This window comes from Miniopterus schreibersii (assembly GCF_964146895.1).
Source record: "Miniopterus schreibersii genome assembly, chromosome: 20".
NCBI lineage: Eukaryota > Metazoa > Chordata > Mammalia > Chiroptera > Miniopteridae > Miniopterus > Miniopterus schreibersii.
In genome coordinates this window covers 16,990,977-17,009,521 of record NC_138122.1, presented here as the reverse complement: position 1 = coordinate 17,009,521, position 18,545 = coordinate 16,990,977, and the positions used below count along the sequence as shown (strand labels likewise).

The following is an 18,545-nucleotide window of genomic DNA, read 5'->3' as shown; positions in this document are numbered from 1 at the left end:
GTTGTTGCATATGCTTTTGGTGCCACATTTAAGTAACCACTGCCAAATCAAAGGCCATGAAGAGTTGTCCCTATGTTTTCTTCTTACAGTTTTATAGTTTTACCTCTTACATTTAGCTTTTTTGTTTCATTTTGAGTTAATTTTTGCATATGGTATAAGAATAGTCCATGTAACCATTACTTTTTCAAATGCTCAAAGCATTTTCCAATTCCCCTTCTGCTGATAAGTCACCTTTTGCCTGAGAAATCTTCCCGGAGTCCAGTGGGATGTCTGACAGTACAACATCCACTACTAGAATGATGGGCGGACACGTAAAATTAAGCTAATCAGGGTTTCCCTGGACTCAAATGCTGATGCTGATGCTGATGCTGTGGTTTCTAGAAGAAAGAAAACATGAACGTGGAGCTTCTGGGAGCCATTTTTCCTGCCACACAGAGAGAGCAATTCTGTGAGGGCAACAAAGAGTAGCTGAATCAGAAGATGAAGCCAGAGCCCTGGCAACACCGTGGCAGCCCTTAGATCTAGCCACAGACAAAGCCAAATAGATAATCAGAACTCAAAGAACGAAATAAAGCTCAAAGGCCTCCTGGCCCAGCCATGCCTGAAGTAAGCTGTGCCCCTGTATTTCCCAGTTATAAGAGCCAATAAATTTGTTGTTGTTTTTTTTAGAGAGAGATGGATCTCTTTGTTGTTCCACTTATTTATGCATTCAATGGCTGATTCTTGTATGTGCCCTGATCAGGGCTCAAACCCACAACCTTAGCGTATCAGGACGATGCTCTAACCAACTGAGCTAGGTGGCCAGGGCCACAAGAGCCAATCAATGTCTTAACTGACTCATTTAAGTTTCTGTCACCTGCTACAAGTTCGAGGATTTGTATTGAATCTTCCCTTAGAAAATATAAAGAGTCCCACATATTTCTTAAGGGTTAGCACAAATTTGGCTATTAGCTTCCGAGTAGACAATGCAAATATGAAAGCATAATGAGTTACTCAATTTAATGTCCATAAACTAAAATATCTCACTTAGATGGCCATATAGAATACACTGTGCTTGATTCTATGTGGCAGGAATATGGGTGACTATTTCCTTTTATTTTCTATTTTCACGTTAGTAAAAATATCAATAGGTAGAAAGGTCTTTGGGAGCAGGGAAGGAAAGGTAGGGTGAAGGACACTGGAATGCGGTAAAGGTGTCTTGAATACCTTCCCTAAGGAAGCGGTTCTCTAAGCATGATCAGGCAACCCCTAAAGGACCCTAAAGACTTTCTCGTGGTCCACAAAGTCAAAATTATTTTCGGAATAATACTGAGATAAGACATTATTTGCCTTTTTCATTCTCATTCTCTCATAAGTATATAGTTCCCCAGAGGCTACGTGGCATATATTAAAATAGACCAAATAAAGAAATTATCAGGATGTAGCCATCTTCTAGTAAGCTAGATATAGACAGCAAGAAGACCTGCAAAACTGTGAAACAATGCCCTTCTCATTAATCTTTTTGAAAATAATTCTTTTTCATTTAAATGTTGTTTATATTAACATAAACGTGTTTATTTTTTTAAAGAATATTAACATGTCTCCATTTTAATTTCTAATACAGTAAATATCAATAGATTGAAGCCTCATGAACAAAAGCTCTTTGGGGTCCTCAGTAATTTTTAAGACTAGAAGGGGTCCAGAGACCAAATATTTTGAGAACTTTGCCCTATTCAATGATCAGTTTCATTTCACTTCCCAAGATGTCACAAGTTCTGACGGGGCAAAAATACAGTAAACATTTCTGTTTTAGAAGGTGATAAAATGTTCTAAAATTGATTATGCGAAAGGTTTCACAACTCTGAATATATTTAAAAATCACTAAATTGTCCTTTAAATGTATGAACTGTATGGTACGTGAATTTTATCTCACTAAAACTCCTTTTAAAAAGTTATTGCAGATAAAATGTATAAGGACAAAGTATTAATTTCAATTGATGATTATTAAGTAAATCAATAACTAACACACCTATTACACATCAGTGGCCTATAAATATGTTATAGCATAGATAATGAGTGTTATAAAACCAGGAACGAGCCTGGCTGCCAGTTCGATTCCCAGTCAGGGCACATAGCTGGATTGTGGGTTTGATCCCCAGTTGGGGAGCGTACAGAAGGCAACCGATTGATGTTTCTCTCTCACATTCATGTTTCTCTCTCTCTCTCCCTTCCTGTCTCTAAGCATGTAAAAAATAATAATAAAACCAGGAACAAAAAACTAAGCAATAGAAAAAAATTAAGTACAATTTCCTTAAGAAGAAAAAAAGTTTACCTTCCAAGAGTTTTTGACATGATGTATTGGTCTCTTAATTCCTTGGGATAAACTGATTGGTCATCTACAGTCAGATCGAAAAACACAAAAACTAAGGAAAAAAAGGGCAGAAATAGGTCTCATTAATTCATTAAAGAGAAGATTCATTAGATAGAGAAGATAAATGGTCCAAAATTTTAGTAAACATACAGAATATAAGCCAATTATTTTAATTACATATATCTAATCCTAAAGAATTATTTAGCTAGGCTAAAACATATCAGGAAATTCATGGGAAATGATGACAAATGTGACTCTTTAATGAAAATACAGTGTCCTTCTCACTATAGTGCATAAAATCCATACATAAGTACTAGTCTTATTCCTTGACCTCAAAATATTAATCAGTTACACTAATATAAAATACCCGTGCTGATCAGCACAAAACCAGAACCTAAAAGCCATTAGTTTGAGCCTAGAAAAAAACTGTTCTAAGCAAGTAAATAAACAACCCAAATAAAAATTAGGCCATAGGTTATCATACTAGAATTATCTTCTCTTAGCCATTTATACCTTTACATACCTGGTATTTTACGATGCAAACCATCTAGAACCTATTTGTAAAGTTAAATAAATAGCAATTTTCCCAAAATTCCCCTTTATTTCTCCATTATTCCTGCTGTATTTCAGAAGTGAAAACAAAATAAAACACCCTATTCATTTTCAGCCACCCACAGGAGCCAAGCCTGCAATCAGTTTGCAAACACTTCCATCCTACTAAGTCATCAATAAATTTGCAACTGCCTATAGTATCTTGAAAGAGTAAAATTTGTTAAGACCCTTGCGTTTCTCAGATTTGAGGTGATAGGTTTTGACCTCCCTGGAGTCACCTAGAGAACCAGTCAGTCTCTGACATAAACCTGAGCCCCCTCGGTATGCTTCATTCCAGGCTGGTCCACACGAGGCAGACACTTGCTTAGTGAATGAGGTTTGCTGGCCACCACGGATACAACTGTCCCTCTATGCTTGTGGACATTTATGAACCTAGATGTCCCAGTAGCATCTGAGAATCTGGGAATTTGAGGGGCTCTGGAGGTGTATTTCTCACAAATGTCCAGGTCTACGTCAGGGGCTATAAACCCAGTTGTCCACACAAGCCAGGAAGGTCATACACACAGAGCAGACTGGGTTGAGTATCTAAGACAACTGGGAGCAATAGGACTTGTACATGAAAACACATTGTCCATCTAAAAGAGGCAGCCTCTACTTCAGTGTAGGATTAGGTTCTGTGTGACCAGATATTCCACCTTCTCAAAGAAATCTAGAATTTCATGTGAAAGTACAAATATCAGCAAACGCCTAATAAAATGTCTGTAAGGATTAGCAGTCTGTAGAGTACCAGTCTGACCTATCAATCAGGGCCAACTTTAGCCTATACAACACCTTTGTTCAAATTAGAAAAGGTGCCCCATGGACAGACCAAGTGAAAAAGGTGGCACACAGCTTGTCAAATGGAGGAAAGGTAAAATTTCAGTGCCCAGCTGCTCCTCGACCAGGTGCTCTCAAACAGCAAAACCTATGCAGCTGTCCTGCCTATATCAGACAGTAAACAAAATAGTCACAAGCAGGAAAAACTAAATCGATCATGAAATGCATTTTAGGATGCCCAGTATAGCCATAGTTCTCAGATGCCAGTCTGAAGACTGCATGACAATCACCTGGGCAGGATTTTTTAAAATCCTTGGAATTACTGAATCAGAGTATGTGGGAATCTGTATTTTCAAGGTGTTAAACCCACACACACATACCCTTCCAAGTCATTCAACTCTCATAGTTTTGGGAAGTTTTGTGGGTTTTGTGTTTTTTAAATCATCACTGGAGAAGATATTTGTATTAACTTGAGAGAAACAGGTAGGGGAGAGAAACACCAATCCATTGCCTCCTCTGTGCTCCCTGACTGGAGATTGAACCCACAACCTAGGTATGTGCCCTGACCAGTAATCAAACCCACAACCTTCTGGTGTATGGGAAGATGCTCCAACCAGCTAACCCACCCAGCCAGGCCTCTGTGGAGCTTTTTAAATTATTACTAAAGAAACAAGAGTATTCCTGCTGTCCAATTATTTAAAATCACTATGAGCTATGTTTAACTCTGTAAGTTGTTTCCGTCAATAATTCTGAGTTGAATGATAATTAATGTGTTTACATGTGATACTTATGAAGTTGTAGAAATGGGTACTTATGAAATGCCACCTGATGATGATAAACACCTCCACTTTCAGAGGATAACCAAGTGGTATTTAAGAAGATCTAAATTGAGATTCCTATTAAAAAAAATCCATAGCCTAATGCCTGGCATAAAATAACAGTACATTAAATATATGTAGGAAGGAAGGACTGGAAAGAATGAAGAAACAGAAGAATGAGGGAGATGAATTAATGGCCTAAAACAACTCATAGCTAAGACTGATGTGGTATAAAATGCATCAACCAATGAACTACGAACTATCTTAAGCAATATGCTAATTAAATGAACAGCCTATGACTTAAAATAAAATTAATAAACCAATTAAGCCTTAGGAAACCCAACTGGATAGGACTTTTTCATAATTTAAAAATGCAACTAGGACTGAGTAGAATCTTGAATGCTAAGCTACTTATTTTTTAACCTAAATCATTTTCTGCAAAAAACACAATGTCAATTTTCCTTTTATATGGGACAAAACAGAATCCAATAACCATAAAATAATGATTTACCTTTGTTGCTCCACACTGAAAGTGCAATTTCAGAATTGTTATTCAAAGGAAGGCGTCTTCCTTTCCCAACAAGCTCTCTATTTACAAAGGTTCCATTCCCACTGTGATCTTCTATATATGCGATGTAAGAGTTTTTAGGACCCATTTCCTAAAATAGAGAACATTTTATTTCAAAGTTTTAACAGTGGGGAGTTACCATGGGACACTATCTAACAGTGAACACTAGGTTACCAGCTCTCCCCAGTACGTGGCTATTTGTCACCTACCCTGAAAATCCGAAAGTGCTTCTTGCTATAAGTTCGGTATTTATCTGTTCTTTTCAGCAGTGGCTCGTCAAAGCAGTATTCACAGCTTCTATCCCTCCCAAACCAGTAGTTGTCATTAACACACTCTGTAACACAGAAGCACACACCAGAGGGATGATGAATTTCATGTATCAAACACCTTTAAAAATTGCTCTACTAGTAGAGAAATAGCCTAAGGAGGCAATTGAAATTACAGATGTTTATCAAGATGTTATAAGATTAAAATGAGGGGGGAGAAGAAACAAAAACTTTCCAACAATGAGTTTAATAAATTATGGTTTACACACACCACAAAATAACAAGCAGTCATTAAAAGTCCTCAGACCATTTTTAATCATCTGGAAAATACTTATAATTTTCTACTCCCTACCTTCCTGAGACTTCCTATCAAACTTAGTATATCTGCACTCCTCATGGCAGGTTAGATGCTCAGGATCTGGCCCCTGATCCCTTCCAGCCTCACCTTGTGCCCCTCTCCTTACTCACTCCAGCCAGGCCCATTGGCTAAAGATGTCAGGCCGAACCTATCTTGTGGCCTTTGCATTTTTTGTTCCCAGTGAGTTTAATGGCCACTTTGCCTTTGTGTCTGGACTCAAATTATATTCTCCCACTCAGTTTTCTGTATAAGCAGACCCCCACCTCACCACCCACCTGTTATCATGATGATAGCCTGTTTTGTTTCCTTCTAAGTATGGACCATAACTGGAAATTATCTTGATTATTTGTATATTGTCTCCCCATATTCCCGTTAGAACATAAACTCCAGGAGGGCAGCCTTGGGTCTCTTGTTTAAGAGTACAGCTCCAGCCCAGCCAGCATGGCTCAAGGGGTTGAGCATCAACTAGGATCCAGGAGAAAGGGGATTCGATTCCCTGTCAGGGCATGTGGGGAAAGGAAGAGGTACATTGTTCTTGACATGAGTTGAAAGTTCCAATAAATTCTTTTCTTTGCCAGGAATCTAGACCTCTTCAAAGTTCAGACTCACTGTCCTCCTCTCAGAGGATACTCTATCACTGAAAAAATTAAGGGCATCTGGGAAAAACTAACCTATCTCTCCCTTTGGTCCCATTCAATCCCAACCTTTGGCTTATCTCCCTCACCTCTGCTTTAAAATTATTTCCCCATTTAACAGATGAGGGCCGTGAGGCTCAGAGAAGTAGCATCATTTGCCTGAGGTCACAGAGCTAAAGCCAGAGCTAGGACTTGAACCCATGTCCCTCTGATGGCAGCACCCTCATCCTTCCCCAACTCACCCAACTATACTCTTATTTTCTTCCCGCTCAAGCAGTTTTTTAAAAAATGTGTTTTTATCAATTTTAGGGAGAAAGAAAAACATAGATCAGCTGCCTCCTGCATGCCCTCTACTGGAGATGAAGCCCGAAACCTGGGCATGAGCCCTGACCAGGAATGGAACCAAAGATGCTCAACCAACTGAACCACACTGGCCAAGACCCCACTCAAGCATTTTAAATCTCTCTCACACTCACTTCATTTGTAGCAAGCCTTCCTTAGGCTGCACAGTCCCCTTTGGTTGCTAATTTCATTACCTTTCTTACCCTACTCACTTCTTTCACAATGACACATTAATAACATAGGTCTAAAGTCTAAAAGTTGTAGGTTCATATCTTTCCTCTACCAACTACTGGCTGTATGACTGTAGACAAGTTTATCCATTTCTCTCTAAGCCTCAGTTTGTTCTTCTGTAAAATGGAAGCAAGGCTAATACCCTCATAGGATTATTTTGAAATTTAAATAAGATAGTCCCAACATTCCACCCAGCATCAGGTGAGTAGAAGCTGTTTTAGTACAGGGAAGATGACAGGTAATGGCACAAGTTCAAGTCTCAGCACAGGTTCTTGTGGTCCTAGATCAACTTGTACAGGCCCCACAACTGGCAGTGTCTTGAGCTTTCTGCAGCAACAAATATCTGTAATTGTTTTTCTGAACACAATATTAATATTACACTATGTAACAAAGGGTCTTACCAAGATTGGAGAATCCATCCTGCAGGGCCCATAATCGAGCCCAAGGGGCAGGGACCGGCTCCTCAGGTTCTTGGTCCTCAGGAATAGAATACAGTTCCTGAGTAGACACTGTGTCTAAGGAGCTCAGTGTCCCCGAGCTGGAGTGAGAGGACTGGCTGGACGTTGGCACTGTGCTGGTGGAGGAGCTGGATGTGCCCTGGGACTGTGAGGAGGAGCCTTGTGTCTGTGAGGAGGGGCCATGGGACTGCGAGAAGTCACCTTGGGACTGCGAGCAGGCACTGCTGCCATGGGACTGCTGACACTCCACGTCCGTCTCCCGAGACATCACGACCTCAAAAATAAGCATCCAGCAATAAGGTGAGTTTCAGGGAACAAGACTTAAAGCTCAAAAGTGAAGGATGAGGCTCTGGCAGGGTAGCTCTGTTGGTTAGAGCCATCATCCCAACACCAAGGTTTCGGTGCGCAACTCCAGTTATTTGCTGCACCACTCCAGGGGGCAACATTTACACAAAAGGTCACTGATACCCATCCTACCCCAAACCAGTTCCGGAAGGTAAAGACCAAGTTCTGTTGGTAGATTAGAGATTCCTCTACAGCTAAATGCTGGGCCACTTAATGAGACAACACAAAGACTGCTATAAACAACTCCATCTAGCCTTTTGTGATGCTAAGTAACTAAAATGTGGCTGGCCAGCCCTTCAGAATCTTGCAGGAATGATTCTTTGAGCCACAAAAGACCACTAAAGAGGTTCCCACCCTTCCTTTAGAATTAATTTGATGCCCAGGTAAATTCTGAACCTATAGTACAGTCAAAGTAATTTTCAATCTCAAACTTTAAATCTCTAATCTGATTCTTTTTTAAAGGTACTTTCTCTCCTGATCCCCACACTCAGACTATTCTTCCAGGAGAACTTAATAAGCATTACTCACACTGACTGCATTTACACAGCTTTCCAGATACAAAGGTCCTGATGAGTTTTCCTTGAAGCACACCAGGAAGGTGATGCCAGAGCTGAGTCTGCCACTACAGCTATCTCACTCAGGCTGTGTCCTTCTGAAGTTTTTGGAGCAAGACTTCTCCACCCTGAAATTGGCAAAAGACAGTGTGTTAAGAGGTATCTATCATCGAATATGATAAATAAGGGTCAATCAGGTGGGGACCACACTGGCTTCAGCCATGAAAAAGTACAGTGGAGTGTTTAGATGCAAATAGGTCTGGAGTCAAGTGCCTGAGTCAAATCTTTGCATGACCTTTAGGTAGATCACAACCTCTTGGAACCTTATCTGATAAAAGTAGATACTGAGGATTAAATAAGATAATGCACGAACACTCCTCCCCCAGCAATGCTTGATTATTGGGAGAACAGAACTCCAGTCCTAAGGAATCCAAGAGCACCTAACAAGTGCAACACTTTTTTTTTTTCCAAACAAGAGAAACCTAATCCCAAGGAGGAATGATGCTCCCCTGCCCTCTCCTCGCCACCCCATTCCACACACTTACTTACGGACACTTTGCACGGGATCCTCCTACACAGGTTGGTGTGTTTCCAGTTCCTGCAATGCCTAGCAGGTAAGAGTGGGTATTTTCGAGATTGAACCTAAATTATTAACACTTATAGAACTCTTCACGAAGCAACCTTGCTCTGATTTTGAAGAGCACAACTTTGTTTCTTATCATGCACGTCTGGGCGAGTTGCAGCTTGTAAGTAAACAGGGGAAATGAACTTCACCTGGAAGTTCATCTACAAAGAAGGAAGAGAGTCGCCCACGCATTCCTCTCCCACCCCCCGCCCGAGCTCAACTCGCGGAAACTTAGCTCACATTACGACCCTAAGGACGGGATTCGAACCCCAAACACCCAAGGAGAAGTTTCCCACTAACACTCACCGCGTGAGCCCACCTGGAGTCAAGCACTCTCAGCAGCTCCAGGAGCCGCGTGGCGCTCAACAGATACAAACTCCACCCTCAACCAATCAAAACACCTCTCTGCCGCGGCCGGACCAATGAAAAGCAGCGGATGTGGTCATCCAAGGGTGGCCTCGCTGCTTGCTGGGAGTTGTAGTTTACAACATAGAGCGGGACTCAGAGTCCGGGTTTCCCGAGTGATCTTCAGCTCTCCAGCCAATCAGCAGCGCTAGTCTGGTCTGCGGCTCTGGTTCGTTTGACCCCCGACAGGTGACCGCCGCGTAACACGCCCCGGGCCAGATGTGGAGCGGGAGGAGCGGGGCCTTGCCCCGGGTGTGGGGGTTGTGGCCGACAGGGGTCCTCGGAAGGCGACCGCTAAGCGGCAATGCTGCGTCGCTAGCCGGAAGCAACTCCCCCCAGTGTTGGAACTGCGGCGGCCCAGGGGGTCCCATTCGGGGGGACGGGTTCTTCTGCCCACAGTGCCGGGCGCTGCAGCCGCCTGACCCCACTCGAGACCACTTCAGCCTCATGGACTGGTACGGGAGGCGGTTTCGGGAAACGCGCAGGGCGAGAGAGACCGCAGGAGCTGGCGTGCGAGAGGGAAGGGCCGCGCAGGTTGGGGAAGAGGAAGGTGGGGCCGGTTAGATGGGTGGGCGGAGCCCTAGCGGCCGGAGGACGGGGCCTGGGAAAATGGAGGATAGGGTGTGACCAAAAAAAAAGTGGAAACTGAGGAGCAGGCCGGAGGAGGGAAGGGCTTCCAGGGCTGGAGGCGACTGTGAGGAGAGGGTGGCAAGGGCGGGGAATACGGCTCCGGCGGCGGCCCCGAGGCGGACTCGGGGGGCGGGGCCTGAGAGCGAGGAGACTTGAGGGATGGGGTCCGAACGATTCAATTTGAGTGGAAACTTTTAAGAAAGGAATACTGAGGTGTTATCCAAGATAAAGGGAGTAAAAACACGGAAAAAAAAACTTCATATCGTGGGCGGAGTCTAAAGGAAAAGTGAGAATTGGAGGGAGAAGATCTGAGAAATGAGTGTTTTTCCTGTTTTCTCCTGAAGGTTGAGGAGTTTGAGAGGTGGTGAAGTTTGGGCAGAGCTAAACTGATTAGATAGGGCGGGATCCGGGAATAGAAATCAAAAGGGGTTGGATTAAAACAAGGTGAGTGATTGAGACGAAGGGGCCGGGACCTGGGAAAGATGGGGCGGGATTCAGGAATGCCCCTTAACTCTGGGATCTGCCCCGACCAGTCATTGAGCGCTTAGGATGGGCTGCTGTAACAAAACTAACCTCTGTAAGTCCCTCAAGGGTGCCAGACTAGCTTATTTCCTCTGTCTGGATGACTCTTCCCTATGATCTTTGATTGCTCACCGTCATTCAGGTCGCAGCTCAAATGCCATTTCTTTGTCCGCCACACCTACCACTCTTTCGGACCCTATTCTGCTTTTCTTCAGAGAACCTACCGCTTTTGGAAATTATCCTTGTCTGCAATTTTATTGCATATTCTCCCATGGGAACAGGAACTAGGCCCATAGCATAAAATCTATAAATATCTGATGCATGAATTTCATCTCCCAATTTCCTTCCAGCAATCGTTCCTTCAAAGTTGATACTGCAAAGCTCCAGCATAGGTACCAGCAACTACAGCGTCTTGTCCATCCAGATTTCTTTGGCCAGCGGTCTCAGGTAGTTTATTGGCCACCCTTAATCATAACGAAACACATGCGCATTCTGGGTGGGTGGCGGTGGCCTTGTGGTTATTTGATTATCAGGGACAGAGCTGGACAGCCAGCTCCACCCTGTGGTAGCCAGGCCCCAGCTAGCCAGGCCCTGGACCTGTGCTGCAGAATTAAAACCCATCAGTTGAAAATAAATACAGCTCATCCCACACCAGTTCTACTTCAGCCACGGCCTTAGGTTCCTGCCCATCAGTATTTTATGAAACAGTTTGTTCATGTAAGATGGCTGATTTGGATAGTAATAAGACTAACTTCATCTCCACTAACAGACTGAAAAGGACTTCTCAGAGAAGCATTCGACCCTGGTGAATGACGCCTATAAGACCCTTCTGGCCCCCCTGAGCAGGGGACTATACCTTGTAAGGTGATTTTCCAGCCCCTCTATGTGTGACTACCTGGTATCCATTGCACTAAGGGACAGCTGCTCCCCCATATTCAGCAGAGGAGTGCTTGAGCCCTGAGCCAGTCCAGGGACCCAGAGATACTACACAAGTATAGTTTTTTCTGAATATTATCTGTAAATATTACTTAACCAATTGCATTTTTAAAAAAAACATTTCCTATAAATTTCAAGGATTGGATGGAGATGGCTTTTAGGAAAGCAATTTGGGGGGCTTGTGGGGAGGGTGGAGGTACCTTAGAATTTTAGGGTTTAATAGAATCTTTACAAATATTTAAATCTCGTGAGTAGAGGAATGACTCCCCCAGGGTCACACACTTCTAAGTAGCAGAAAGGGATCCCCTCCAAGCATTCCTTTCTCAGTCTAAGTTTCCAGCACACTGCCCTCACACTTTCATTATTAGGACAGTTCAAGTTTTGGCTGAGTGGTATTCTGTTCAGAAGGGTGAGTAAGATTTATGATGTTGGCCACAGTTTGTTGAATAAAACTTATATCCCCTGCTTTATGCCCCGATAGCTAAAGCTCCATGGAGTAGAGATTCCTGAAGGAACAGATTATGAAATGGACAGGCAATTCCTCATGGAAATAATGGATATCAATGAAAAACTCGCAGAAGCTCAAAGTGAAGCTGCCATGAAAGAGATTGAATATATTGTAAGAGGTAAAAGATAAAATACCACCAAATGTATTTTATTGCTATTATGAGTTCATTTCCGTGGTTAAGTGAAAAATGAATATAAAGAATACATATTGGTCATCATAATGATTCAGGGAGTATTTTTTTTCTTGAGTATACTAAAACCAATTTTGTCTGGAAGTTAGACCTGTAACATCTGGAATGTGGCCTTGTCTTTATATCACAAGTCTATTTAAATAGAAAAATTAAGAGAATGGTTTTCTCTTTCAGCTAAACAGGAAGAATTGACTGACTGTGTGAGCAGGGCTTTTGAACAAGGTACTGTCTTCATTTCTTGGCTTTCTCAAAAATGGAAAGAAATTGTAAACACTGAGGTACAAACATCTATTCAACAAGTAGCTATTATATACCCATCTTGTGATAGTTACATGGGGAGATATTAAATATAGGTGAGTGTACATTTTTGCCTTCAAGCCAAGATTCCTCCATCAGGCTTCACCTTCAGTGGGTGACTTCCTCTCTTCTCAAGGTCCCCAAATTATCCTAAGTTTCCTGGATCTTCCAGAAGTTACCTTACTTACTCATCTATAAGGTTGGGAACTCTTTAAGCCAGATACCAGGCTGATTTTTTTCAAGAGGGCTTTGTAAGCATTAACTCCAAAGAGTCAACCCTAGGTCCTTAAAATTCTCTGGTCATATCTGATTTTATGCATCATTTTCAAATATGACATTCCAGTCAGAGCTTTCATAATGCAACTGGTGTTTTTAATTATGTTCTATCACAAAGAGGACAGATTCTTATTGAATGCAAATAACTGTATTGCTATGAAAATAAGAATACTCAATAATAGTTCCCAGTGAGAAGACTTGATTCTCTTAAATAATCAAGGACAGGATCAAGACAACATGAAGCACAGGAAAAATATTAAGATACTTTTATTGATTTTTTTTTATTGATTTCAGAGAGAGGAAAGGAGAGGGAGAGAGAGTGACAGAAACATCAATGATGAGAGAGTCATTGATCAAGCCCGAAACCGGGCATGTTCCCTGACCGGGAATCGAACCTTGATGGCCTGGATCCTAGGTCGATGCTCAACAGCTGAGCCACGCTCGGCCGGGCCTTTTATTGATTTTTAGAGAGAGAGGAAGGGAGAGTGAGAGAGAGAAACATCGATGTGAAAGCCAAACATCGAATGGCTACTTCCTGCACACTCCCTACCCGATTGCTCTGACTGGAAATCGAACCGGCACCCTTTTGGTGCACGGGACGACGTCAACCAGCTGAGCCACACCGCCCAGGGCCACAGGAAATTATTTTGAGAAAACAAAGAATATATGTCTCCAAAAGGTAAAGAAAAGCCTCTTACAATCTTTTATTAAGAGCAGACCAACAATCCAAGAAACTTTGTCATTAATAGAAAAACAAACTCTGGTTTTATATCAGTAGAGCATTGATATTAAAGTTCATTTCAAAAACACACTTAATATGTAAATCCACTTAATCTTAGCCAGCTTTGACCTCACAACATAAACATTTCCTTTTCCACAAACCTACAACTTTGTTTAATATCCATGCAGATTTTCTCCAACTCTTTCCCTCTTTCACAGTCTACTTTAGGACAAAATCACTCTCCTTTTTATCTTAGCAAAAACACATTTCTCCATTCCTTGTATACTTTTCATATAAAAACACATCCGACTTTTCTTCCATACTTTGTATACAAAGTTGTTTCCCTTCACTCTCATTGTTTGTAGTAGTTTTGGTTTTTGTGTGTTTTTTTTTAATTTATTTTAAATTTAAACTATTAGTAATCTTTAGTTTACAAAGAAAATTAAGAAGTAGATAATGGAAAATTATTATATACCGGTATTCCATAAGCAGATTAGCAAATTTTATGAATATACCATCGTATAATCTCTAGAGGTATATGCTTCTTATAACACTCTTTTTTTTGGTTAATCCTCACCCGAGGATATTTTTTCCATTGATTTTGGGGGGGGGGGGGGGGGGGGGAGAAACATCTATGTGAGAGAGACACACATCGATTGGTTGCCTCTTGCACGCCCCCCAACCAGGGCCGGGGAGCAAACCTGCAACCCAAGTATGTGCCCTTGACTGGGAATGGAGCCCGTCACCCTTTGGTGTATGGGCCATCGCTCTATTCACTGAGCCACACCAGCCAGAGCTATAATACTTTTTTTTTTAATGTGGTGAGAACATGTTTATTAACAGACCCAAGTATCTTTGGCTTCTCTAGACCATATGAAAATAAGCTGCCCTGGCCAGGTGGCTAAATTGGTTGGAGCGTCATCCTATGCACCAAAAGGCTGCAGGTTTGATTTCCTGTCAGGGCACATACCTAGGCTGCAGGTTCAATCCTTGGTCGGGGTGCATGCAAGAGGCAACCAATTGATGTTTCTCTCACATTAATGTTTCTCTCTGTCTCTCTCTCTCTCTCTTTTCCTCTCTCTCTAAAAAGCAATTAAAAACACCAAAAATACCCTTGGATGGGGATTTAAAAATAATAAAATAAAAAATAAGAAGCCAAAATATATAAACTAATGCTTAATAATGAATGTTGTAGCACTTTATCTTATTTAGAAATTAGATATTTAATGAATATGTTATTTAACTTAGCATATCTTTAAGGTTGCAAGTTGCCAAAAAGATTTTAGAAATGGATTTTAGGTGACATATTATAAAACACAATTATCATTGAAATAGATTTTCAAAATAATTTAATTCGAGTAATATCAACTTTATCATTTCTATAATCTTAAATATCTAATATTAGTTTGACTAGTAAATCCAAGTAGAATAAACATGTGTGCTTGCATTATATTTACTGTTGACAACTCTGAAAACACCTGTTTTATTAAACCGACAATATTAAACTAAGTCTTTACCAAAGATTGATTCAAATTATGTGAAACTGAAAAACATTTGAGTTAGGTCCTATATTTTTGGATGTTTTATTAAGATTTCATTTATACAAATCTTATTTCTCTCTAATCCAATTAGGATACAACTCCCTTAAGGGATTTTATAAATTACCTTGGTAAGACCATCCAGAGGTAGGAAAATATCATTTATATATATAAACATAACAGACCGGCCAATGTAAATAAACATCTTATGGTTTTTCATTCTAAGATTTTAGGCATAAGTCAGACATAAATAAATATAATAAAATAAAACTCATTAGTTTACATAGAAGAGTGGTTCTCATTTTTGCCCCATTTTGTATATTTATCTAGACTGAATTTCTGGTAATGGAGAAAGTTAAAGGTTACCTCCTCAACATGAGGGCCAAAGCTTTCCACCAATATTTGTGAAAAATACCTTTAAGATGTTTTTTTGCCTTGATATGTAATCTTATGTAAACTGTAGACTAAGTATCTGTTTCCAATTAGCTTTTTTCTTATTATTCATCTTCAGATTGTTGCTTTTGGGAGCACCTGAGTCCCTTGAGAGCACCCAAGGGGGGACAGGGAGTCCAAAATTCCAGGGATTCAAGGAAGTTGAGGGGTGAGAGTGGAAGGGAAAGGTCTGGCAGAGTAGACAGAGGGGTGGAGGAGGTAGGGGCTTGAAGGGGGACATATCATAGGATACAGGGAAGCTGAAGAGAAGACAGCAGGTGGTAAAGAAGGAAGGAGAGGTCTTGGAGGCGATAGTTTGAGGAGATCTTAAGTTTCCCAAAGAAGCCACAAAAGTTCCTAAGTAAAGTCATACTGTCTAAGAAATGGACAGAGCACCATGGTGACGTACAGTCAGCAGGAGTTCAAGAAGAAGGGAGGTTTCAGTCGACTGAGAAGTTCCAGTGGCGGAGCTGACTCAGAGAAAACAAAGAGGCCTTACAAGGAGCCAGGAAAAAGAAAATTTCAGGCCCGGAAGTCACTCCTTATTTGAAACAAGGATCCAGGAAGATTTCTTAGCCCAGGGGTACTTTTCAAAAGAAGCCTGGGACTCTAACCCAACTTGCTTCAGAGAGTATAATCAGAATTGTAAGAATCAAAATCTGTCTTCACTCTGCAGCTTCAACAGACATTTGTCTAGAGAACTGAAGTTGGACTCACCACCAGGTCCCAAACGAGCATCAGACTAGAGATTAGACAAAGGCCTCAGCATGTTGAAAGGTCTGGTTGTTATAATCAAGAGCTCAATGGTGTTTCCGATCCAGATCTGAGTCACTGTGCTGCATAATTTTCAAAGATAAACAAAGCCAAACATTAGTTAAAGTGCTAAGTAGAGATTTGAATCAGTAATAACTATTGCAATAGGGAAAAGAGTCCAGTGGAAACTAAACAAAACTACAGTTTGTGACTGGGCAGGTTAACGGGAGAAAGAGGAAGTGGGGTGGTGCGGCACAGGGGGCAGTAGAGTCAGGGAAGTGAAAAATTCCAAAAGCAGAAAGGAAGAAGCTGGTCTATGCGAAACCCGTCTGGGTTTGCTAACTGGCACTCATTGAAATTAGGCTCCTACCCTCCCACAGAGCCTGGGAAGCAGGGGCTCTATCTTTAAGTATTGGCTTCAATAAATAGTAAATTCTTTTGGCAGCCTTGAATTTACTCAGGCAGGCATTTTAAGGGGGACTAGGATTATCCTAGCGTCTGTTAGTACAGGTCAAGGTTAGTATAGGCCTAGGTGAGAGGAGAGCGCAGAAGAACCTGGCTGGAGTTGGGTTGAGGACAGAATTTTTGGCAGCTGCACATTCATAGCTGTTTTTCATAGCTAACCAGTGGGAGTATCCCAAGTATCTATCAGTGGTTGATGGGTAAACAAAACACGGTATATCCATACAATGGAATATTATTCAGCCTTAAAAAGGTGGGAAATTCTGACACATGCTACAACATGGATGAACTTTGAGGATATTATGCTAAGTAAAATAAGCTAGTCACAAAAAGATAAATACTACATGATTCCACTTACATGAGTAGTCAGATTCATAGAAAGTAGAATGGTGGTTTCCAGGGGTTGGAGTTACGGGGGAATAGGAAGCTGCAGTTTCCTAGGTACAGTGTTTCAGTTTTGCAAGATGAGAATTCTGTGGCTAAATTGTGGTGTTGGTTGCACAACAATGTAAATGTACTTAATGCCACTGAACTCTACAATTAAAAATGGTTACAATGGTAAATTTTATGTGTATGTTGTCACAATTAAAAGAATTTTTAAGTACAAAAAAAGTAAGTATAGAACATGTCCACTGCCTTCCAACCCCCCATTAGGCGCTTTGCAGGTGCAACCTGCTTCTACCATAACCACTCCCCTGAATTTTATTAATCATTTCCTTGCTTTTCTTGATAGTTTTAACCATATATGAATATAATGGTATATTATTTAGTTTTACATATATCTAAGTCAGGGTTTCTCAACCTTGGCACAGTGAACATGTTGGGCCAGATAATTCTTTTTTCTTTTTTTTTTTTTAAATATATCTTTTATTGATTTCAGAGAGGAAAGGAGAGGGAGAGAGAGAGATAGAAACATCAATGATGAGAGTCATTGATCAAGCCTGCAACCCGGGCATGTGCCCTGACCGGTAATCGAACCCCGATCGCCTGGATCCTAGGTAGACGCTCAACCACTGAGCTACACCCAGCCGGGTGGGCCAGATAATTCTTTAGGGGCTGTCCCCTACACTATAGAATATTTAGCAGTGCCCCTGGACTCTACCCACTAGATGTCAGTATTACCTTCCCAGTTGAGACAACCAAAAATGACTCCAGATACTGCCAAATGTCCCAGTGGGCGCAAAATCACCCCCACTCTAGAACCACTGGTTTAAGTGCTTCATTCCCAGAACTGAGATACAGAAACAGCCCTTCCCCAGTGTTTCCCCATCTTCCTCAGGGTTAGACCACCATGTACAATATAGGAAAACTCTTAAAACACCCATTTATAACTTGGGGACTGTCCTGGAGAGAATCAGCTTCTCTTATTTAAAATCTGAACCCTGTAAATAAACATGCTTTTGCCTTCATTTGATTAGACCCTCTGTCCCCTTAACAACCCAGATGTTCTCCCTCTCTTGCTCAGATTTACTGAGTAACTGATCAGCCCTCCAGAGGCAGGGGCTCAACTTGAATCCAGCTGCTTTAGTCAATAGATTTAGTTTTATTCTTGCTTGAAATGAAGTCTCACATTAATGTCTCTGTTTATTTCAGATGATTTTGAAAAAGCCAAGGAAATTTTAACGAAGATGAGATACTTTTCAAATGTAGAAGAAAAGATCAAGCTAAAGATGATTCCCCTCTAATTGTTTCTAATTTTAAAGTTTTAAAAATAAAGTTCTTATATATTTCTTTTCTGGCTTCTGCTAATTGAGACTAGATATGCTTTAACTGCTTCCATCATCTTAATTAAACCTGTGGCCCAAGCATTAATGGATGGCAGAGTTTGTCATGCCAGTGAAAACAGCCTAGCCAGAGTTTGAGTGTTCAATTTTTCGTGTGATGCTGACACACCATTCCCCCAGCTGGACCAATGGGTGAGGAGGTGGGGCTAGGGCCCCTAGAGGAGGGGTTTAGC

General features: G+C 41.3%; 2 protein-coding genes across 6 annotated transcripts in view; one reads left to right on the top strand and one right to left on the bottom strand.

Moving 5' to 3' along the window:
• The window catches only part of CHEK2 (checkpoint kinase 2), a 29,249-nt gene extending 19,941 nt beyond the window's left edge, over nucleotides 1-9,308 (bottom strand). For 2 of the 3 annotated variants that reach the window (XR_013997771.1, XM_081122512.1), the window contains exons 1-4: nucleotides 7,338-7,778; nucleotides 5,314-5,438; nucleotides 5,048-5,195; nucleotides 2,312-2,402 (exon numbers count right to left, since the gene is read on the bottom strand). Coding sequence is in view for 2 of the 3 variants with exons in the window: in XM_081122512.1 (XP_080978638.1) it covers nucleotides 2,312-2,402; nucleotides 5,048-5,195; nucleotides 5,314-5,438; nucleotides 7,338-7,683 (710 nt within the window). In the remaining variant the exon portion in view is untranslated. Of the gene's footprint in view, nucleotides 1-2,311; nucleotides 2,403-5,047; nucleotides 5,196-5,313; nucleotides 5,439-7,337; nucleotides 7,779-8,267; nucleotides 8,422-9,224 lie in introns of those variants that run through there. The other variant, XM_081122513.1, reaches the window with a different exon arrangement.
• Nucleotides 9,309-9,500: 192 nt separating this feature from the next.
• On the top strand, nucleotides 9,501-18,319 carry HSCB (HscB mitochondrial iron-sulfur cluster cochaperone). Of its 3 annotated transcripts, none has more exons than XM_081122514.1 (6): nucleotides 9,501-9,778; nucleotides 10,826-10,922; nucleotides 11,245-11,334; nucleotides 11,893-12,037; nucleotides 12,284-12,331; nucleotides 18,182-18,319. In XM_081122514.1, the coding sequence occupies exons 1-6, from the start codon at nucleotides 9,543-9,545 to the stop codon at nucleotides 18,271-18,273; spliced, it is 708 nt and encodes a 235-aa protein (XP_080978640.1). In that variant the 5' UTR covers nucleotides 9,501-9,542; the 3' UTR covers nucleotides 18,274-18,319. The 3 variants fall into 3 exon arrangements, 2 of the variants coding, with proteins under 2 accessions (XP_080978640.1, XP_080978641.1); XR_013997772.1 differs by having other exon boundaries at nucleotides 9,519-9,778; nucleotides 11,245-11,339; XM_081122515.1 differs by lacking the exons at nucleotides 9,501-9,778; nucleotides 10,826-10,922 and having other exon boundaries at nucleotides 11,249-11,339.
• Nucleotides 18,320-18,545: the final 226 nt, after the last annotated feature.